General features: G+C 29.9%; 1 protein-coding gene across 3 annotated transcripts; it reads right to left on the bottom strand.

Moving 5' to 3' along the window:
- Nucleotides 1-50: 50 nt before the first annotated feature.
- LOC131946908 (regulatory-associated protein of mTOR) lies at nucleotides 51-23,920 on the bottom strand. Of its 3 annotated transcripts, XM_059307917.1 has the most exons (33): nucleotides 23,352-23,920; nucleotides 22,146-22,248; nucleotides 21,377-21,537; nucleotides 20,138-20,218; nucleotides 17,127-17,276; nucleotides 16,737-16,900; nucleotides 16,549-16,605; nucleotides 16,198-16,298; nucleotides 15,933-16,077; nucleotides 15,661-15,844; nucleotides 15,352-15,435; nucleotides 15,108-15,218; nucleotides 14,739-14,813; nucleotides 14,579-14,644; nucleotides 14,190-14,288; nucleotides 13,863-13,955; nucleotides 13,603-13,743; nucleotides 12,389-12,545; nucleotides 11,512-11,577; nucleotides 10,985-11,008; nucleotides 9,445-9,671; nucleotides 9,067-9,170; nucleotides 8,844-8,934; nucleotides 8,222-8,429; nucleotides 7,937-8,051; nucleotides 7,217-7,368; nucleotides 6,662-6,769; nucleotides 6,362-6,468; nucleotides 5,853-5,983; nucleotides 5,604-5,690; nucleotides 5,388-5,504; nucleotides 4,477-4,606; nucleotides 51-4,112 (listed from the first exon to the last, which is right to left on the bottom strand). In XM_059307917.1, the coding sequence occupies exons 1-33, from the start codon at nucleotides 23,511-23,513 to the stop codon at nucleotides 4,038-4,040; spliced, it is 3,876 nt and encodes a 1,291-aa protein (XP_059163900.1). In that variant the 5' UTR covers nucleotides 23,514-23,920; the 3' UTR covers nucleotides 51-4,037. The 3 variants fall into 3 exon arrangements, with proteins under 3 accessions (XP_059163900.1, XP_059163901.1, XP_059163902.1); XM_059307918.1 differs by lacking the exon at nucleotides 10,985-11,008; XM_059307919.1 differs by lacking the exons at nucleotides 10,985-11,008; nucleotides 11,512-11,577.
- Between the last annotated feature and the right edge of the window lie 953 nt (nucleotides 23,921-24,873).

Below are 24,873 nucleotides of genomic sequence, written 5' to 3'. Positions count from 1 at the left end.
TGAGGTCTAAAAAGGAATAAAGTAGATAAATAATTAAGTGCCAAGCAAAAGGAAATCATGTTTTTTATTTAAACTTGCATTGTTTATTTAAATCTTTTACATTTCTTGGTATAATAAATGCACAATTATAAAAAAAAAAGTCATACAGCATATCCCAGAAACAAAGTCTGTAGTACATTAACAATGTCAATTGAAAATGCTTATCTAGTGGTTATAAAACAAAATATAATTCCTGAGCACACGGCTTTAGACAATGAAGTCTTGTTACATTCTGCCCATAAAAAAAATAATGTTAAAATAAAGTTAATAGTACAGAAAAAGGCCAATAGTTAACTTTTTGAAAAATTTGTTGCTTCTAGAATGCATTGATAGTCATTAACACAATCAGTAATGAAGCATACAAATTATTCTTAAGTATTTCATTTACCGATATGCAGAAAAATCAAAATAGTAAATCAGAGTGATGTGCTTTTGGAATAAAATCTGATCTTATTAAGGGAGATTATAGTACAATATAATTTTACCAACCAAGTTTCATTTGTATGTTTATGATTTAATAAGTAAGCTATGATGTTGATACTCTTTTTTCAAAGTAGTTTTTTAACATTCAAAACCCAGCATGATTGTTTTGTCTTGAAATTGTTTAAAATTACAATTATCTAAGCTTTTTTAAAGCAAAGAATATATACATTTTGATTCTTTAGATTCATATTTAAAGTAAAAGTTCACTATAACTGAGTTAATTGAAATAGACAGATTCCTAGGAATTTGGTTTAATTTTTGTGTAGTTTTTTTTTTAAAGAAAAAAACCTTGATTTTTTAGTTTAAAAGAAACCTAGTAGATCTAAGCTTTGAATAAAAGTGACTTCTGAAAAAATTACATTAGTTAATAATTTTAGATTATCTAATTGAATGCTTAGAAAATTAGCAAATCAATGAATTTTTTTCTCCATATTCTGTATATCTACATGACACAATTATAATTAGAAAATAAGACTTACAAAACAACTCACAGCAAATACAAACAATACATAATTGAATGGAACAGATTTATATATTTCTGTTAGCAGAAACAATATAAATTATGTAAAAAGTAGCAAATTAGAACAGTTACCACTTATAAATATCTTATAAAACATGATACAGCTTACAGCAATGTTTGCCAGTTTTTGTAGGAATTTTAAAAACATAAATAAGAAAATTAGTTTTTTAACACTTTGTTTTTCTTTTAATTTACAATGACAGATGAAATTCCCATTGTTATTTACTATCTCTATACATATCTTCAGATTTCACCATAAGCTTTTTGGTATATGAAACTATAATGGTGTTCTTGTTCTAACTCTTGCTTTAGGCTAAACTCATCAACACTCAAAATTTTATTTGATATCTGATTGGATATTTAAAGACTTTTCTACAACAAATTTTGGATTTACAATAATTATGTCATGACAAAACACATGGTTAAGACACTGAAGATACTTAAACCAGGTGTTAACTACATAAACTTTTTGAGGACATATTGTGATGATTTTGAAAGACTAACTGGCAGAATATCACAGTTTTTAATTTTACAACCTAGAGAATAAAATACAAGTGAATGGCAGTATGCTTATCATGCATGACTATTGACTAAAAAATAAAAAAAAATAAAAAATAAAACAGAGGTCAATAATATGATCCTCAAAATCTCATAAATTCTTCTCTATTTATGCCAGCACATTTATAAACCAACTATTGAAACCCTAGAGTAAACTAACCAATTTCATTTAATAAATTATTGTTAAGCAAAATGCTTAAAAATATAAAGAGCAGTATACAGTGATTTATGATTTTCAAACTACATTGAAAAAAGTAACAAAATTAATTAGCTTAAATGTAATTTCAAAGTAATTTTACAAATATTTTTTAATGTCTGCATTAGTGTATCTAATTTATTATGATTAAAAACTGCACCTTTTTGGTTAATCAAATACAAAATTACAATAGAAGTTCAAACATCAATGATATATCAAAAGGTGTAGGGAAAAATACACAGCAATATTTGTACCAATGTATGTTTACAGTCAATTATGCTAAAAAAATGTTTAATTCTTTTAATTTCTATAAAATAAATCTTCTGCTACAAGCAGGTTTCAGAATTTGAGTTTGTTATATGCTTGGTTAAAAAAAAAATCTTTTCTTTTTCAACATAAGGTAAGCCTGAAACAGGGAAAGAATTAACCTAGATCATTAAATTAGTAATTTTGTTGTGAAAGTAGAATTTAACTTAGTTTCTTAAAAATTATGTCTTTGATTTTAAAAATATACAAAAAATTATTTATATCTCTATTGATTGAAATTAATAATAAATCTTAAAAAAAAAAGAATGCAATACATTCAAACTAAAATAACTGTTATTTTCTATTAGGTGGAATTGCACATTATATTATGGTAAAAATGGATTACTATGCATACAAGCATTACATTTCAAGGATTTTCAATAGTAATAATGCAAACATTACTTTTTTACATTAAAATCTAATCAAATTAAAGTACACTATTTTACCTTTAATTTTAAAAGCAGATGTTAAATATGTTATTCATCAAAGTAATGAAATAATTTTAACAATCTAAACATTATGTGACTTATACTAATAGGTGGCATATTGATGCTGGGTTGCCTAATACTTTAGAAAGTAGCTACTTTAATTGAAAATGGTTTAGATTATAAAATATATAGTTTCAATATGCAGCTCTAAAAGAAGACCTAGTAAAAATAAAAAAATGAATCACAAATGGGAATTCATTCACAAACTTTTTTCTTTGCATTAATGCATCTAATCAGTACATATAAAAAAATAACAATATATTATATGCACAAGACAATGTTCAACCATTCTTATCATGTTCTATAAATTATAGTAGTAATACTGTGTCAACCATAATATTAACTATAACATTTTTATTGATTAAGTAATATTAAACTTAATTCATTGTGCAATTACTTTTTTCATGTGCATAGTAGTTAATTACACTTAGAAATAATGAGAATTTAATTAAAACAAACTTTTTAGCAGCACTACCTTTGATATCTCAACCTACTAAGGGTACTAGGAAATGCAAGTTGAATATCTCAAGAATATACATTTTTAAAGGTGGTGTAAAGGAGAAAGCTTAAGAAGTTGTGAAATCTGTCTTTCAAAGAATTATAAATGTGGACTTCAAATGTGTGGAACTTGCAACAGTTTTCAAAGAAAATGTACTTGATAACATAATATGCATATTAAAAAGTTACGTATCAAAGTGCTAATAATTTTTAAGTAGGCTACTTTCACAATATAAAAATTCAATTATATTAGGATAATGAAATAATTAAATTATGTGTGTGTGAGAATAAACTTTTTGTATAGAAACATGTCATCACTTTATCTAATACTAATAAATCATTACAATTAGTTAACAAAATCTTTTTGGAAATACACAACAATAATCTTCAGACATCATACAGACAGATTATTATTCAAAAACTAAGTCAGAAGATAATTACCGCAGAAACAAAATAACTCAAATATTACACATTTCTATTTACAGATATGATATGAATTTACCAGGTTAATAGTTTTCTGATGTTAACAAAATAAAACATTTACAGGTGAACTGTTTTAAAAATACCTGTATTCATAATAACAGGAACAGAATTGAAAAATCATTTGTTTAAATTGTATAACATATTTTGTATTAAAAATGTTACATACATTCCTAAACACAATTTGCACACCAAGTGCTGTATTGAAATTTCTAGCAAAAAAAACTAAAAATTAAAAAAACTGCTATCACTTAATGAATAGCTGAAGTATTCTTTAAAAACTTCTGGTTTACAAGATTGGTAACATTAATTATGAATTAATTCTTTATTAGCAACTATAATTTAGCTAAACTTCTTTATACATGAACTCATTATTATAACACAAGACTCTCTAGCAGTTTCAAAAGTCCACTGCATGAAGAACATTTTTGACAAATGCTTGTATTACGGAGAAGGAACATTTTGTGTGTTAAGGAGGAGGAACATTTCGTGCTGTAGTGTATATAGAAACAAAACAATCAGCACTACCAGTTGCAAGTTTTATCTGTAACGAGAATTGGTCTTAATTATAACAATCATAATTTAAACGAATGAAAATAAAACATGATAAATTTAAAAAACTGAAATTTAATTTGAAGCTAATTTTGTAAGGACATGGCATGAACCTTTTCTAAGTTAACAGATACAGTTATTATCTTAAGAAATTAATAACGAAAAATATTTAACATCCAAACTGCATTAGATAACTGAGTATCTTTAAAGGTTTCCAATAATGTTTAAAGATTGTTAAATTTTTATTTATTAGTTTGAATATACATTCAGGCTTTTTAAATGAGAACTCTAACTACATATAACTTTATCAATTGTTATTTAAGATATAAAAAGAATAATTTGAAAAATGAATATACCTGGTAAGGATGAAATGACATGCAACTTGCATTCCCTATTCTTTGTCCTAAAAATCCCTCATGGTATTTTACAGTACTTAGAACTGTTCCATTAGGACTGTATGCTGTCATGCACTGATTGGTAGATCCACTGTTGAATAAACAATTGGTTAAAAAAAAAAAAAGAAATATTATCAAAGTAAATTTGTTGGCAAAAGCTGAAAAACGCTGTAGGCCAATGACATGTAACTGACCACCTAGAAAAAGGTATTGTAAGCAATTTTATTTAAGGTGAAAGACATTTCAAGGACATTTTTAGAATAATTGAAATGCTAATTTAAAAACAACAGGGTGTGGTTATATATTGTAGTTACCAAATTATAGTTATCTTATTATTTTGTTAACTCCCATACTTTTAGATGCCTCCTAAATGTGTAAAACTTTCGACAATCTAGTTTATTTTAACCGTGAACCAACTACAAATGTCCTTGTTAAAATTAAATATGAAAATAACTACACAGTAGAATTAAGTTCATTGTAGGCCTCGCCATGAGCTTACCATAGGTAGCTGATAACGTAGTTTGAATAATGGAAACATGATAAGTGAAAATATTTGGAAATTGTACACATTCCCCAATTTCCATACCATTAAATGAGTTTTCAAATAAATTCTCCCATCTTTCTCATTATCAGTAAAAGAAAACAGGAAAGATTAATCAGCAGAAGAGTGTCTCACTTTTAAAAGTTGAAAATCGGTCAGAAAAATGATTTTTTCAGCTGACAATTTTTCTCACAATAAAAAAACGATTTTCATAAAAAAGTGGAAAAGGTACATTTCTGTTATAAAGAAATTAAAAAAGACATCAAAGATTAACTTTTAAGAAAAATCAGAGCTATAACTTTTCAAATAATACAGGTACAAATTTTTTTACCATGCTATGATATCTGCTCTCGGATGTATATCTACAGAAGATAATGATGTGGGTGTATTATACACACGGACAGAGTCTGTAAATCTAGGATCCCAGAACCGTATATCTCCATCACAACTGAAGAAATAGTATTTAAAATAAAAATGAATAATTAACAGTGGAGTTTTATTCTGATAATATGAATATTTAAAAATAATTTTTCAAAAAATAACTTACCAAGCGCTAACAATTTTACCCTCGGACCCTCTCTGTAAATGAACTTTAAGGACCCAAGAGTTGTGCTCCTTTAATGTCATGACACGGCTGAAGCAAATGAACACAAATGGGTAGATGGGTGACGAACAAATAGGTCTAGTTACTTATAAAAAACACTTATTGAAAAAACAGAAATAGTACAATTGAAAGTTCATTTAAACTGCAATCAGTGTATCTATCCCATTGTTTTTAAATTTTATATGTACTAACCACTCTGCTGGATTCAGTCTTCTATCAAAAAGTCTTACAGATCCATCTCCACACCCAGCTATTAACAGAGACTTTCCTAGAGGATCAGAGGCTAAGCTAGTAACACAGCTTTCTGCTCCTGTACTGATATCCTAATATTTTAGAGAGTAAATACATACAATTAAGTATTTTATATAAATATAATTTATTATTTGACACAAGTAGATGGTCAACAAATAAATAAAAATGTATTAACAGTTAATATGATTCAAAACACAGTATTTAATTAAACTCAGTATCAATGAAGCAAAACTTATATATTAAAGTGTTTGTATGTTTGGCCCTTTTTTAAAATCTAAACTGCATTGTATTCTCCATGCAGAATGTTTTCATTTTAACTGTCTAACTAGTTATTTAACATTCTTATCTTTAATGTTTAATACTATCTATATTGACATTTGTTATTATTACAAAAAAATCAGTTAAAAAAAACTATATTTGCATAATAGTGTCAGTAGGCCTACACTTACACTTAATTTCTTCTCCTTTTGCATATCCCACAAACGTATAATTCTTGCATTTCCTGAAGTAATTAATGTAGATGTTTCTTGCTCCCACTCAGTCACCAAACCAGAACCTGCAAAAATGATTTAACTTGTGTTTTTACTAACACATTTTCTTAACTCAATACTGAGCTTTGGTACATTAATAAATAGTTGTGTGATGAATGTGACAAGCGAACATTTTTTCATTCAGGTCATAGATTTATGCAGTCACTACTAAGTTAAATATTATCTTCTTACTAAGACTAACAGAATTTCCCACTCTACCTCTTTCTGATGGCACCAATTCTGAAAGACCTTTAAATGCTGTGACTAATTCTTTGTCTGCATCATAAGGTGAGAGAAAATTTCTATAAATTCTTATTGCACCATCATCTGCGGATTTATGAACATTTTAATAAAGCTTTATCAATTTAGAATGTCTTAGTTATAAAAAATGTAAATATTTACATGGTGACCATATAACTTGTAATTGAGTTTTCTCTCTCAATAAATATCTAATTCATGTAATTTTTCTCATCTCACGTATGGTGGTAAAAAAAAAGTACAGTATCCGAAAATATTAACACTGGGGATTTTTGTTGTGTAATAGTTGTATTATGCAACCATATTTCTAAAATTGGAAAGTTTTGTTTCAAAGTAGATGGAATGTTGCTTTAATAAGATCCTAGTTTCGTTAAACTAGTTTAGTTTTAGTTTGGGTCTTGCAAAGTCTTGGGATTGTGAAGTTTGTATTTGTGTTGTTGTAAAAAAATTTAATTAAATTTTCAGGCTTTTACTTTTGAACAAATACTATTTTATAAATTCTGGTTAAAGAATTACCTGTACAAAACATGAATAATGCTTGATCATGAGCATTCATGAAATCTATTGATGTGATGCGACTAACACGTATTAATGGTTGTGTGACCCTGTCCACAGCAGCTGGATTGGGTATATCTGATATTTTAGTTCCTTGCTCCAGGTCCCAAAAACTGAAGGGAAATAAAGAAAACAATTATGTTCAGTTACAATATTATATTAAGATCTGGACTAAGACACCAAGTTAGAAACACTGCTTTCAATGGATGAGATTTATAATGGATTAAATCTTTGGATGGTCAGCAGCAATTGTAGCTTGTCATTAATTTTCCATGACAGTCTTTAATGCCCTAGTGGGTATAAGGTAGCTGTGTATGTTCCAAATGTGAGCCACGTAATATTTTGAACTTGCTGCACTTTGTTCCGACTTACTAGCATTATTGAAGCCATTTTTAAATGTTTGGGGGGGTCTGAAATTGACACAAATACCCAAGTACCTATCATTCATACAGTCATAGCAAAATTTTGGCCAGAATTATGTATTTAAAAGTTAAACCAACCATAAAATGGAGTGTATATGTCCTACTCCAAATTTTTAGTGTAGGTATGAAAGTAATACCATCTCTTGTAAAAGTAAAGGATAATAAAGGAGGGGGTGTAGATTTAAAAATAAGGGAAACTCCTTAATAATGTCATTATTTAGAAGTTAAATTGAAATTGTAAAAACAACTGAAGACTTACGATACATTATAGCTATCAGCTACTGCTAGGAAGTTTTCATATGGATGGAATTTGATAGCAGTTGGAACAGCGCCTACCCTGTTCACAAACATCTGATCATCAAGCCTTGAGACACCTAACATGAAAATGATAAAGTTTTATATTTAAAAATTATAATTAGCAGACAATTTTCACCACAGAAACTAATGAATTTAGAGTGATTAAGAAATTACCCAGAACAATACCAATTAAAACATAACTATTTCCATCAACTAAACACAATCAAGTAAAACTAGTGCAGTTTACCTGCTCTCAGTTGATCTCGTCCTACAGATCTAACTCTGGCATTTCTTAGGAACCTGTATTCTCTCTGGTGATAGCTTGAACTTTCTGGATCTTGATAATCTTTCAGACACATAAAAGGCTCAGCAAAGTATTTGCAGCTCCAGTCAAAAAACTGTGTTGTCACCTTCTCTGAGATTGGAGCATTATCTTCTTCTTTGGCTTCATCAGGCTAGAATAACAGTTTTAATGCTTTTTTAAAAATGGTATTTAAGTACTTACATATAAAAACAATTAGCTATTGCTAAATTTACATAGATGTGATAGCCACTATGGTTGACTAAAATAAAGAAGATTCCTGGGAATTCGACCACATAATATTTTGAAAAAAAAAAACACCACATATTAAATAATGAGTGGTTTGTCAACTGTTATGGGCACAAAAGAGAAAAATATATGTCAACTGTTAGCTTTAATCACAAAAGTGATTTATTTTTTATCATAGCGTTCCTAAGACTTAAATCAATGTATGTTATCTCATTTAGCAAATTGATTTAGCTTATTCTTCATTAATATTGAAAATGTGTCTAGCCTTGCCCAGTCTACTTTAACCTCCATAACATTAATGTACTTATTATACCAATACCATAGGGCTTGTCTTGTCCAACACTTTTCTTGTAGATTGACCAAAAGAATACTGAGCACTACCAGGACTTAGCATGTTCTGTGGGGGTGTGCTAATAAATATTTGGAGAAATGTTTCAACTGATTAAAAGTTTAACAGACTTTTAACATAAATTATGGTATATATTGATAAATATAATATTTTTTTATTGGATGTATGTTCATTGTGATCAAAATATCCATACCCAAAAGGCATATTAGCAGGTCTGGAGGGACTAGATGACAAAGTATGGTTATTCTGGGACACTACAGCTTGTACAACTTGTCTTGGTCGTGCAGTAGTTAGAGCCTGAAATTTAATTTATTACATTATAGAATAAATAATGGTAGAAAAAATAAATATGTATCGAGACTTCTTTTAGCAGTAGAGAATGATCTAATTAAAAGCTGGCTAGGGTAGTTTAAATGTAGGGAATTTTTTTTTAATTCAGCATTATTTAGTTTATACATTTTTAAAATTAACAGAAAACATTAATTTTACATCAGTAGCATAAACATCACAGCAAAAATAAATTATTAGATTAATAAAAATCAAAATTAGAACTTTTCAACAATGCACAAACCTTTTTTTTAACAGCAGTGATAATGCTTCGAGACATGGCTGCCACTTCTAAGTGAGGATCAGCAGCTAATTCATTTAGTGCTTGCCACATTGATGAATAGACAGTGACAAAAGTTTGGCCAGCAATAGAAGCTCCTGAAGATACGCGTCGAATCATTAGACGTTCATCACTCAGGTTGTCTGAGCTGGCTGAAGAAGCCATGCTTGACAGCTGATGGCTAGAGGCAGCTAATGAAAAGGGTAGAAAACAAAATCTTAAAACCTGAAAGAATCACACATATAGATCCTAAAAGGAGAAATCTCTTCATGATATATTATTTCTTTGTAAAATCTTTATTTTTTAAGGTTTTTTTTTGTGAAATCCGTAAAGAAAAATCTTGTTTAAAAAATTAACGAAACCAATTAAGTGTAGGCATTTGATTAACCCACTGCAAACAACTGTGTCTCATAAAAACACACACAGCTGTAAAATGGAGCGAACAAAATACAAATTTGATTTGTATTTTAAAACATTTTTGCCTAATTAGAATATCTTGATTGCATTTATGTATTTATACTTAAACATAATTAAAATAAGGTTTTAAAAATAAAAAACATATACTTTTGAAAAAAATAGTAATCCTATCAATATATAAGCCAAATTTTAAAAAGTACACTTTTTTATATCATACAAGAATCACATTTTACTAAAAAAGAAAATGCTTAATAAAACTTAAATAGAATTATATATAGACTAAAATCTCAAACATTTTTATTAGCAAAGCATTCATAGAAAAATATAAACACCAAATACACCTGTACTTGCATTGAAGCAAATGTTTTAGCAAGTAGGAAGTTATTATCACAAATATTATTATAAAAAACAATTTATAGAATATATACCAAAGAACCTAAAAAGATTCTTCTGAAGAAAATTAAATTTAAATAAATATAAAGATCCGTCATAAATTACTAGAAAAAACCCTTAAATCTAAATTATACATGCATATTTTAAAAAAACACACCATTTTATGAAAGTTCATCATACTAAAGCACTAAAACTTTTCAACAAATAATTATATGTTAATATCACATTAATACTTTTTTTTTAAATCCTAAAATGTAGCTCACATTAATACTTTTTTTTAAATTCTAAAATGTAGCAACCACAGAAAACTAATATTTTTTCTATGTTATTGTCTTTATAATTTCACTTGTAATATAATGTTTGATGAGCTATCAGTACTTCACGTCATCCATCTTTTATCTGTAACAGTTCTGGTCCATTTAAGAAGAATATAAAGCCTCTCATTTTAAATTTTTTAAACTTATATTGTGTACTAGTAGTAATATTATTTTTGCTTGTGGATTGGTACATAGGTTATGTCATCTCCTAAATAGAGACTTGTTGCACACATGTTAGTGTGTAAATATTTTGTGCAGTTGTTCCAAACGAGTGCTACTTGTAAACAAAGTACATTTCAGGCAGGCAAAAGAAATGAAAGAAAACATCCTAAAACATTTATGCATTTGCTGAAATGCACCACAACACTAAGGCTCACCACGAAGCATGCAGTATCTATCCGCTACAAGGTAGTTTTGCATATAGGGTAAAGTTTTATAGTTAGATTACAAGAACAGTAAAATTTAAAATTTAACTTATAAGCAAGCCTTGTTCAAATAAAAACTTTAGCCTACCAAGTTAGAACAAAATTACTGAGTGTCTTAATTGTTTTAAAATTATTCAAATTACTTAAAAATAGAATATGAGTGAACAAGAAGACTGATGTGAGATGGATGAAATGGGAGGGAATGCAAAGGGTTTTAGCAGGTAATATGAAAAAGCAAGCAATGGAGCATTTAAATTTGCTGTTAAGCAGAAATGAATAAGACTCTTTGGGTGGTACTGGTCACAAGAATCAGGTAAAAACTGGGTGCATGAAACACTGTCTTAGCCAAAGTACTGCCAAAAGAAACTATTCAATGTAGGAATTTCATGTAGCAGCAATATGGCAGATACACAAATCCATATTACTTGTACTCTGTTTACGATGATAAATGAAAAAAAAGCAAGTTAGCTTTGCCTTACAAGTGGTTAAACTCTTAAAGCTGCCACGTGAATGACTTCTCTTCATCCCACCACTTGCAAAGCTGTCTGAAAAAGGGAAAATCAATACTTGGGGGGAAACATCTAAAAAAATATTCACAGTGCTTGAAACCCTTATATCAATATAGCTGGATTGTTCTTCAAATCATTTCTTTTTCTTGAGGCACTGATATTTTATTTTGAAATGATAGCTTAAGTAATCCTTTCCTTAACAGGTTAGTAGTTAAAACCAAGTAAAATATACTTTTTTTCATAGAAACATTAATAATTATTTATATATTTTTTTTAAAACAAAGTTCATGATATTGATATTTTTTAGATCTAAGCATACAGTTTTTCATTTCAACTAAGTGAATAGTTAGAAAAAAAAATCATACACCAGTCAGGCTTTAACAAAGAAGCCTATGTGTATTAACTACATGTTAAATAATAAAATAATAAATATATGTAACAAAATTCATTTAATATTTCTCAAGTAGAAACAATATTTTTATCATGTACATGTATACCAAACAGTAAATAATTATTCAGAAAATTTAAATTGTATACAATTTGTAACAAATTATGTTTCCTTTCCTGTCCAATAAAAATATTTACATTAACATTTGAGCAATAATAAAGGAGTTAAAGATAGGGATTGTTTTTAGTACAAACCTAAGAGGTAAAAAAAAATTAGGGTCATATAAAACAAACAAAAATTCAAGATATCCTGATATTTCATCCTTTTTAAGTGCAGAAGAAGGCACCAGATCAACCAAAATTTTAAAAACAATTTTTAAAAATTCAGAATTCAAATAAATTGTTAAATATAAATTTTAATGTCATCTGAAAGATTGTTAAAAAAAAACTTGTTATTTACCTGGTCTTGATTCTTTGTGAGAAAACATATTAGCTGCATCCAGAGACATGACCATTCTTTCTTTTCCTTTTTCCTCTTCTTCTTGTATTTTTTTCACAATGTTCACAAAATGTGAGAGGTATACTGAAACATACCCACCAAAGGCCACAACGAGCTCCTGACAAAAAGAAATAATTGTATTTTATGAAAATTTGTTAATTTAAGATAGCTGTGAATTATTTTTTGTTTAAAAAAGGGAGAGTAAAGTAAGCATGAATAGAAAATATCCACAGATTTAGAAACAATTACTGAAGAATCAAAGATAAATGGACCAGGTTCTGCTCATTTTTAAATTAAATAAAATTCAATGTCCCAAATTTTACAAAATCTAAAACCAATAGATGTAAATAACTCTGAAATTTATACATTTTCAACTAATTGACAATAATTTTATTACTTTTCTAGACTTACATGTTCAAAACAGTCATTTAATGGTGCAACACAATAGGCCCAACACAGTTTTCATTTATTGATAACAAAAACCCTTTGCTATTCTAAGAGACCTTGCAGAAAAATGTGTTAACCCATCTCTCTACCCTATGTTATTGGCTAACAACACAATGTTTACATTACTAGAAACACCCCTCATTTAAGCAACCACCATTACATGCAAAAGCTATTGTTATGAAATATGCATTAGTGTAGTGAATTGAATGAGGATTGTATTGTCACTGTAACATTAGTTATTTAATGGTACAATACCTTATTAAAGTTTTTGTAATCACAAGTACTATATTTATACAGTATTTTAACTTTTTAAAAACTTATTACTGGTAGCATGTTAAATAATTACTATCTATCGGTCAAGCTTTATTATCCCTTTAACAAGTTTCAGTATCAGCCAAAAGTAGGGTGGAGACTAATGACTTCAACTGAACGTTCAATATCACAAGGCTAGCTGTTGATATTGATAATCAGAAACATGAATGCTTGTGGATATTGTACCATTTACACATGCCTATGCAGCAAGCTAGATAAGCATTGAACTTGAACAACTTGGTAGCCATTTTATTAAAGTGCCTTTCTAAAATAGAAAAATCTTCATTTGTTAATATTTTGATTTAATTGAAATCCCACAAATTTTAATCTGCTAAGATTGCAAACCCACAAAGCAACATAAAGTTTATGAATCCACAACAACCAAGAAAGTGGTACCCTAATAAATGTGAACGCACCTTTCTGACCAATGGACTACCATCTGTAATACAAGCAACAAGGAGATTTCCCACGTTTACATCCACCGCAACTGAATGGTCTGTACGATCTACTGCTCTAGACACAAATGTTCCTAGGGCAAATATTGCAGCTGCCCTCACCTGAAATACAAATACATATATGACCACACTAAAAAAAATGGATTTAAATTTCTGCTTACAGTTTTCTATGTATTAATGCTTAAACCCAACAAAGCAGCACATGATGTATTTAGACTAACCTCAGGCTCAGGGTCAGAGAGAAGCTTGGATAGCTTTTCATGTGCACGGTCCCGAACACCACACCAGCGAGCATTATCAAAATTACTCCATACCTAGAATTTTAAAAACATCTTAAAAACATTTTGATCATTAATTGTTTTTTCAATAAACTGGGTAAAGTAGAGAACCACAGTTTTGTTTGATAAATCATTTTAAAGATCTCAACTATGTTTATAGATGGCTAAAGATAACTTGTTGGGTAGGACATCAACAAAATTAAGAGATTATTCTACCACCAGATGTAAGTCACATAACTATCTAAAACATGTATTAAAAGTATTTGATACCTTTGCTAAACAAAGTGCTAACCACTGTCGAAGATGTGGATTAGCATCCCCCAGCTGTTCAAGACATATTGATATAGTATTATCCTTCAGGGCAGCTTCCTAAAGAAAGAAAAATCTGAAATTTCTATCTGAATATTTTAAGAAAAAATAAATATCTTCTAATATAATTTTTTTTAAATGACATAAAATAAATCATAAAATAGCCTACATAGTTGTTTCAACATTTCTTAAAAACCCTACAAATTTTGTGGACCAGGCAATATTATCAAAAGAGAATGTATCATAAAATTGTATGCTGGGCTGAGGGAATACAGAGCTAAAATTAGGTTAGGGCTGTCATTGTTAATACAAAGTGCCTTTAGTTTTAAAAAGACTATAAAATCAAATACCCTTCCTGGAGCATAATTGTTCATGATTATTGCCATGACAAAAGCTGCCATTGTTCTATGCTCAGCCTGAAAAACAAAACAAAAATATAATCAATAAATACTAAATTACTTTGTGAAGAAATAATAATTTTTGTTCATTATGATTAATAAAATTACTTACTGCCATTGAAGTTTCTGAAAGTACACCCAAAAAATATTTGTGACCACTGTCCTTCACAAGATCTATCTGACAAGACTATTATAGAAAGAATGGATTGCTAGGCATTTTAAAAATTTGTTGGAATAATTTATAATCAATCATGCAAAGTAAAAATTAATTAAAGTTTAATCTAAAGTTTAAAAAAAAACTATAAACTAATAAATTCAGGTTATTTACAGAAAGAAATGTATTTCTATTAAAATACAATAGATATTAAATCAACTTGTTTTCTATTCAAGTAGAAATAATCTTATTAATTTTGCATTCATATTACAGTTTAGCATCTTATAACCTCTCCATCAAAATGCATAACAAATAAAATATTCCTACCGGGTCAACAGCTAAAATTTTAGCCCATATAAATACAAGTAGAGGTCTTAATTCCTTAGCAGAACTTTGAAGCAGTTTTAAGACATATGGGAAAATTCCTACAGACAGGGCCTAAAAATGAGAACATTTTTAAAATATTTGAAATTTATTCAATAAAAAAACATAATTTTCTTTCAATAATAATACTAAGATAAAAATATTTACAAGTTAAGAGGCGACTAAAATAAAAATGGAAACTACATACCAAATTAACAGCCCAATGACCAAGATCAAGAAATTTTCCTAACAAATCTAAGGCCCGCACTCTGTGGACTTGACTTAGTAGCACCTACATATACAAACGTAATATTTAGTATAATTACAACTGTTATGTACACTTAAATAATGACACCTTACTTTATATTCATAGCTTTCCTAAAATTAAAAATGGTAAAGTTGTAAGAATTGCAAGAATTCATGGAAAATGGTCGAATTTTTTTTAACTTTAACATTTGAATATTTTATGAACATATTTTATAAACATATTTATTTCCAATAGTTTGCACTATCCAACCTGCAGTACAATTGGTAATTGCTCTGGTGGACGTCTGGTCTCAGAACCAAAATCTAACCAAACTTTAAATGCTGTTAATTGTTCTGCAAAGAACGGACTATGAAGAAATGTCATCCCATCTGCCATCAATGGTTTCAAAGTCAGCTGTTGCAAGCAAAGGTCTAAAGCTAAGTCCCAAGCTTGCCTGAAAATCAAGGATTCATTTATGAAGTTGAAATTATGAATGTAATAATTCAATTACAAAAACTTCACAAGCTTTATTGTCATCTTACCACATAGTATGCTGATGTGTTGATGGTAATTTAGGGTTTGAAATAGGTATGCAGTTATATGATCTCATGATACGCTCAGCAAGTAGAAAGTTTCTAAATAAACTTGCAACAAGTAGATCTTGTCTAAAAAGCTTCTGAAACAATTCTGAGGAAAAAAATTAAAAGTGACAAACAAAGAAAATAGTTGCTGGGAATTATATGATCACAGAGTTTTGTGCCTTGAAGTAAAAACACTTTTTTAGAAAATAGAAAATAACAATAGTACCTCGTGGCAGTGAATTCCAGGCTATAGTATCAGTAATAGCTGTAAAAATCCAGTTTAACTCTCCCAGCATAGTTCTTCTGTCACTCAGCTGGCCAGGTATTCTTGAGAGGCAAATTAAGGACAACAGTATTTATATTAACTGAAGCCAACAGGGATGTCTTGGGAGATGACAAAATTAATAGCCGGGGATCAGAAGAAATGGAAGGAAATGGTGGAGGCCCTATGTTCCATAAGGAGCAAAGAGGACTAAATCAAGTCAAGTATTAATATAACAAAAAGTCACTACATTAACATTTTAAAAAATGGTCAATACTTCATTTTTTATAAATGCATTCAATACTCAAAACTTACTTATCAACCATTTCCATAGTTAATCCTGGTACAAGACTTCTGTTTTGTAAAACATACCTGTAATTTTAAAAGGATAATTAGCAGAGGTATTTGAGCACATAAATCACCAATGATAACCACATAGTGCAAATAAAATTACATTTATTCAAATATTCATTACACATTTTACAGATTAAAATTGGTTCTACCATCTCAATGCAACTTTGATGGGTGTAGTCAAACAAGATGTGAAAAGATCAGCAGGAAGGTCAGGGTTCATTGGTAAGTGTTCAGTAGACCCACAAGCAGCTAGAAGAATACTATTTTTAATGCTTGATGGTATGCTTTGTTCAGCATTTAGTGGTGTTGATGTCTGTTCAGAAGATTTTGAAAAATGTAAATATTGAAGGCTTAGAAAAAAAAATTAATTAAAAATATCAATTTATACTGAACAAAAAGGATGCACTTTTAAAAAATTCAAAAGAATTATTTATTTCCAAAATAAAAAAAAATCTAACATCATAAAAACACATTAAATTTATTTTTAAATGAATTCAATATTTTTTCCCATAGTTGTTTTTAGTGAAAATTGATCTTACACTTCCAGCCTCTTGTTCTCTTTGAGCTGTGAATGTTCTAAAGAGGTCTATAATGATGCCAGCATTTGAACAGTCAAAAACGTAGATTGAAGGACTTCCCATCCAGACTTGTAAGTCATACAATGATAATGGAATGTACTGGGTATAACTCTTAAAAAAAAAGGCAATTTTTTAATTGTCTAACTTTTGTCACACATAAATGGTTTTTTTATACTATAAGCTATTACTATAAATGACTCAACAAAGTTTTATATCCTCCTAAACAACTGGTTAGCCACTAGAAAACTGTCTTCCGCACCACGCTACAACATATTCCTCTCTCACCTAAACCTTCCTGCCTAGCACACCAAAAGCTTCCCCATTCACCATGCTACCCACCCAAACACACCACCTTTTTACACATCTTTTGCCCCCCTCCCAGTCCTTAATTCATCATATACAATGTTGAAACATTTTTATTGATAAAATTACTAATAATTAAATTGTAAGTTTTTTTTAAATTAATTAAATGTTAACTAAGTCTCAAAGAAATAACCTAACTAATTCATTACTAATATTTAACTAATTTTCCAACTGGTACAATGTTCAAGTAAAACAACATTAGTATCTAACTAAGCACTATAAACTGAGGTGCTTATTAAATTTAAAAATAGTTTTATTTTATAACTAGGCATACTGCCTAGCTTCGCTTAGGTTTTTAAAAAACATTTGAGAATTTGAATACTTAATTATTTAGCGATGGATTGGGTGTGGAGTGCTTTAATTTAAACAGTAATGCTAACTTTAGAAAATGTGTTTTTGTTTGTCATTTAAATTCCAATCCCAGAGAAAAGTTGGAAAGTACGCAATCTATAACTAAAATGGAATTAGAACTACAAAGGTTCAATGAACAGTATATCTCATAGTTTATATTACATTGCCTTTTAAAATTAATAAATTTATTTAATTAGGATACGTAACTGAATTAACAACTCAAATTTCTACTAAAACAAATTCTATACTTCGTCATTTTCTGTTTCTGTTTAAAATAGTATACAATTATTTGAAAAATAATAATTTTAAAAACGTTACCTCCCTTGAAAACTGAACGTATGACGTATGTCTGTTTACTTTTTTTTTTTACAAACAGTTGCTATGCTTATATAAGAAATTACGGTATATGAACATATTTAACGACTATAATGGCTGTTTCCAACGGGAATAAAGTTTTTTTGTTACCCTCCAGGGTCGGTCTACGACGTCATAGTATATTAAGGGGATCGTTCATCAATTTTTTTAATATATATACATCTCATATAAGGAGAATTTCACTCACGATCATCTTTTAGCCCTCGTCGAGGGTTTTGAGTCTGACCAACGGTTTTTCCATACGGCCTAGTCATCTATAGTAGTGTATGCAAAAACTTACCATGATGTACAGACGTTAAGTAACCTAAAAATTGTGTTAAAATTTCCCTGTTTTTGCCATAAAATACAAAGATTTTATAGGGAAATACGACTGGTCAGTTTTGACCCATTTCCCGATTTTTCCAGGACATGCCGAGTTTTTTGTGACACCCCACGGTGTTCTCCTACCACCTCACAAAATTTCAAGGGAGGTCGTCGGAGGAAATTTTTTTTCGTAATATAGCTCATATAAAGAGAATTTCACTCGCGGTCACTTTTTAGCCCTCGTCGAGGGCTTTGAGTCAAACCGACAGTTTTCCCTAAAGGTCAAGCCATTTACCTAAGAGTATGCAAAAAATTAGCCAGATATACTGAGTTTAAGTACCCTAAAATCCGCGTTGAAATGACCCTCTGTTTTTCACATAAAATACAAAGATTATATAGGGAAATACGACTGGTCAGTTTTGACCCCTTTACGAAGTTTTCCCAGATATGCCGAGTTTTTTGTGACACCCCACGGTGTTCTCCTACCACCTCACAAAATTTCAAGGGGGGTCGTCGGAGGAAAATTTTTTTCGTAATATAGCTCATATAAAGAGAATTTCACTCGCGGTCACGTTTTAGCCCTCGTCGATGGCTTTGAATGAAACCGACAGGTCAGCCCTACGGCCAAGCCATTTACCTATAAGCATGCCAAAAATTAGCCAGATGTAAAGAGGGTAAGTGCCCTAAAATCCGTTTTGAAATGACCCTCTGTTTTCCCCATAAAATACAAAGATTATATAGGGAAATACGACTGGTCAGTTTTGACCCACTTCCCGATTTTTCCCAGATATGCCGAGTTTTTTGTGACACCCCACGGTGTTCTCCTACCACCTCACAAAATTTCAAGGGAGGTTGTCGGAGGAAAATTTTTTTCGTAATATAGCTCATATAAAGAGAATTTCACTCGCGGTCACTTTTTAGCCCTCGTCGAGGGCTTTGAGTCAAACCGACAGTTTTCCCTAAAGGTCAAGCCATTTACCTAAGAGTATGCAAAAAATTAGCCAGATATACTGAGTTTAAGTACCCTAAAATCCGCGTTGAAATGACCCTCTGTTTTTCACATAAAATACAAAGATTATATAGGGAAATACGACTGGTCAGTTTTGACCCCTTTACGAAGTTTTCCCAGATATGCCGAGTTTTTTGTGACACCCCACGGTGTTCTCCTACCACCTCACAAAATTTCAAGGGGGGTCGTCGGAGGAAATTTTTTTTCGTAATATAGCCCATATAAGGCGCCGGTCAGTCGAGGTCAGTTTTGACCCCCTCTTTCGACTTTCCGGCCAACCGTCACCGGCCATCGTGTACTATCGCCCCAAGGCACCATCGTGCCAAATTTGACGCGCCTGCGGCGCCGGGAAGTGCCCTATCGGGCACCTGACCACTTTGCTTTATATATTTTATAATATTCTCAAAGAAATAAAGCAAATATATGAACAGGATATACTAAAAAACTATTTTTATATTACTATGACTGGATTAAAAACCAATAACTTGTACAGAATCTATTTTGTTATATAAAAACAGGTTGTTCAATGACAACTATTTTAAAACACAACAAATAGTTCTTACATACCAACCTTATTAAAAACCCAAATTTCACCATTTGATGTTGGCTTAGGAACACCATGGCCAATATAATGAAACAAAACCCTTTCTTCCTGGAAAGGAGTTTTAATAGTGACAATTATTTAAACAACAAAATAAAAATAAAATAACACAATCAAACAATAAAATACACCAATAATAGATATTCTCATACAACTGGATCTCAACTGCAACATTAATACAACTCCATAACCCTTTTTGGAAATCAGGGAATTCCTTGCATTACTTGCAATTCATTTTTACTTTCTCGTATATACGAAGTATAGAGAAAGTCTTGTAATCGTGCAAAAAAAAAAAATCGAGATTTTTGCAAATCTCGACGTTTTACATCTCACTGATACGGAAAAACATAATTTTGCAATCTTGTCCGTATGTCTGTGTGTCTGTGTGTGTGTCTGTGTGTGTGTGTGTCCGTGTGTAAACACGATAACTTGAGTACCGTTACAGCTAGGTTGATGAAATTTCATATACAAGTATTTTATCAAAATCGTAGATCCGTATCAACTTTTGAGCGATTTCGGATAACCGGAAGTGGTACTTTTTCTACTTTGAATTTTTCAAAAGCCTATAACTTGAGTACTATTTCAGATAGATAAATGAAATTTGATATGTAAGTAAAAGATCTAATTCTCTACCTTCTGTCAAATTTTGAGAATTTTTCGTTGACTGGAAGTACTTATTTACGCTACTTCCGATTTCTCAAAAAACTAATGTAAATTTTAAAAGTACTAATAATATTGCGCACTATTATGCGCTTTTTTATTCGCGTTCACTTGGTGTGCAATTAATTTGTCTACGAGATTTTATTCTATTTTTAAAACTTTAAGTATTTAAAATGGATTAAAAATCATGTCTATAGCCCGAGTTCCCATCCCCTGTTATTTTATATAAGAATATTCGAGAAAGTTTAGGGGAGATCACTCCCGGTTTATTATTCTAATCAGCTATTTTGTTTAAATCTGCTATACTGTATAACATGAATGTTGGACTGTGAACTCTTTGCAGCATTGAAAAAAAACATTTGGTTAAACAAAGATGTTTAATGAGATCAGTCTAACCAGGTTTCTACAAGGTAAGTTATTAACTCCAGAAAACAAGGTAATCAAGTTCATCATGGCATTAATCCTGATGTGATTTACAGTTGTCTATAAAAAGTAACTAAATGTATTAAATTTGTAAATGAAGAGAAATTTAAGAAAAAAAAAAAATACCTTGGCATTTCTTCTCAATGATACACATAGCTTTTTCATTTCCTCAACTGTGGGATCAAGCGATTGCTTGTATCTAGCTTTTGGTTGCCATCTTTCATATTGCTTTTGTAAATTTGAACCTATGGACTCTAAAGCTTTTTGAGGACTCATAGTATGAGGATCTATGAAAATAATGGTGGAAAGGTGTATATACAATTGGTATAGGCCTACTTTTGAACTGCTAAAAATATTTTTGTAATTAATGCTTAACATTAATTAAAAAGTTGTTTAATATATTTACAAATTACATTTTTCATATTTCTTTTGTAATTTGAACCTATGGACTTTTTGAGGAATCATAGTATGAGGATCTATGAAAATACTGGTGTAAAAATGTATATATAATTGGTATAGGCCTACTTTTGAACTGCTAAAAAATGTTTTATAATCAATGCTTAACATTCTTTAAAAAGCAGTTAAATGTTTTTATCACAATACTTTTTAAGAGTATTGGTATCACCCATGTCCGACAATAGTCCCTTCAAAAATAAGGTATGTGTTAAGTTGTTAGTAGTACAGTAGTCCCAGGTTTAGTCCCAGAAATTAGGGTTAGGGCTTTGGTAGGACTCGTGTTAGGGGTTGGGTTAGCATTGATATTAGCAGGTCATTTTATAATAAACTACCAGTAATTTAACACCTCTTTTTAAGAAGATTCTTTTATTGGGGCATTATCTAACACTTGTATATACATAAACCCACTTTTAAAAAAAATTCAATGTAGAAAACTTACCAATCCAACATTCCATCCGAGCACAAGGAGATATTTTTACAACATCTGGAGGATCAACGCCAACATTTAGACAAAGAACAAGTGCAACACTGACAGTCTTCATCTGATTTCAAGTTTAAATTAAATATTATAAACTATGACTAATTTAAAAGGTGAAAGAAAAGTAGAATACTGCATTTTTAAGGATAACCCTATTTGGTTGTAACTTACGTACACATATAAAACATGTATTAATAATAAGAACTGACTGTGCTCTGTTTTTACATTTACTTTTCTCAGACTAAGTTACCAGCAAATTTGCTAGCTTAACGAATAAGGCCTATAGAAAGTTAAGTGGTTAAGAAATGGATTCTTAACTGACTTAACAAAGGAAACTTTTTTTAAACACTAGTTTTCTGTCTAATAATGGAAGCGGCTTGAATTATTAGAAGAAAATTACAGATTACAGTCTCCTGTGTAGATCTAGATGATTTAAATACTTGGATAAATTTGAAATGTATAAACACTTCTACTATTGTTCACTGTTTTAATTATTATAGAGCTCAAGATGAGGTCTTCCCACTTATAAACTTAGTGCTAGACCAAGGCTATTCCAGTCTGCTGGGAGTACTATTGCCTCTGCCTAAGTTATTTATAATTCATATTTTCATCATTATTTTTTATCTATTTTATCATTGGCGGAAAAAAATAACCCTTCCATCAGTAACAACAAAAATAAAGGTTGTGATATTTAAAAAGACTCCCAAATGGATTTGAACTCAGGACTTCTAATGTGACAGTTGCCATCATTTCTCACTAACATGCTGAAGCATTCCAAATTCTGGATTTTCAACATTAGGCCTTAACTATATTAATTAAAGTTTTGAGTGGGAATAGGCCTAGACACTTCAATAATATTTAATAACATTTATAACCTACTATCCTAACTATTATAATTATTAATTCCCCATAGATTCTAACAATAATTATAATATTTAATATAGGTCTAATAATTACTATAGGCTTATTATAGGCGTAGGCCTACATGTCAAAAATATATATTATATATATTATATATAGATCTAGTCTAGTTTTAGTTTAGTTTATAATCTTTTATCTAGGCGTACTCAGCGTACTCATATATTTATAATATTATATATTCAATAAAATATATAAACTAGGCCTAATTATAAACCCATTTGCATTATTTAAAAGCAAATTGTGTACCCGCTCTTTCATTCGCCAACATTGTAAACAAAGATTGGATCCTTCTATTTTGCCAAAGTGCCGATTCTGGTGGCACACAACTGGTAGCTGAGAATCAACCAATTCTTCTTCACTCTCATCAAAGATTTCTTCATCAACCACTGCAATATTTTTTGCAGTCATTGCTACTCAACATTCGCAAATATTATGTAGATTCTAGATACTGAGGTGGATTTAAATAGTTAGTGACAGATTCTTAGTGATTACACGTAGATCTAGATTCTAGATCTAGAATTTATGTCTGGACTGAACTATGATCTACTGGGTACGCATGGAAGATCGTTGTTTAGATTGTAGATCTGTTGACATTTTAAAACAAGATAAGATAATCTCGTATTGGTTAGATTCTACATTTTAGATACATTTTTAAAAATTAGTTTTGTTGTTGATTAACAAACATAGAAGATTAATTTAGCAAATATAATGTTTTGGGTAAACGATCATAAAAATTGTTATAGTGTCATGAAATCCGTTGCAATTCATTTTATTTTTTAATTCATAACGGTAACAAAATTGAGCAGGCCTAGTGTATTTCGGAAGTATTCAATATGTCAGGTTGTCTGCATGGTTTAGATTAATTTTTCTTCTAGATTTCTATAGCCTATTTAATATTCAGACATTGTACACTTATAAAATGATTGACTAAAACTTCTAATTAAAATAATTTAATAACAAATGTGTGAACAGAACAAATAGTTATGATAAAACTTTTATTAAAATTATTGCAAAATGTTCTTCAATGTATCGCGAAACGGCATTAAACTTGGCGAGGTCCTGGATTTAGCTGCTAGCAGATATTTCGACGCATATGTTGTTCGACACTATTAATTGTACTGAAAATAGTGGCGTTACAAAGGGGGGGGGGGCGATTAATAAAAGCACCAGATTATATCATGCCTGCTGTTGTTGGTTAAATAAGTAACTTTTTCAGTCATGGATAGTTGGAATTGATGGTTTTATAAACAAGAACAGATACAGCCACTCGATAATGAAAAAAAAAGAAGAAATAGGCGAAAATGAGAAATTTGAAAATAACACTTTTTAATAGAAAATATTACGTATCTTCGTTTTTGCTTGGGAGCTGAAAAACTGTTATGCATCTCTGACATTTCTCTTTAGATTAATATTTATTTTTAAAAATTACACATAAATAATAGGATTGCGTAGGCCTATAACTTCATTCAATTTACTTTCGGTTTAATGTTGGGTCAGAATTTTCTTTCAGACATATAGACCTAAATACTGATTTGTTGAATAGGTCCCATTCATTGCATAAAAATAAAAAAGAGAAAGAAAAGATGCCGGGTAAAATCATGAGGAGATGGGGGGGGGGGGTTACATTTGGTGACGGGGTAGGGGGTAAAAAGCGTGAGGAAAAGTGACTAAAAGTGTAGAAGGACTAGAAAGTGTGAAAATGCATTTATTTGGTATTTTTATTTACGAAATAGAAATTTTGAGAAACATAAACATTTTCGTTTGAATT

Source organism: Physella acuta, unplaced genomic scaffold (assembly GCF_028476545.2).
Source record: "Physella acuta isolate Inbredline_101_S28 unplaced genomic scaffold, ASM2847654v3 ptg000575l, whole genome shotgun sequence".
In the NCBI taxonomy this organism is placed as follows: Eukaryota; Metazoa; Mollusca; class Gastropoda; family Physidae; genus Physella; species Physella acuta.
Note: the sequence above shows the minus strand (reverse complement) of the source record. Positions and strands in the feature narration are given on the sequence as shown.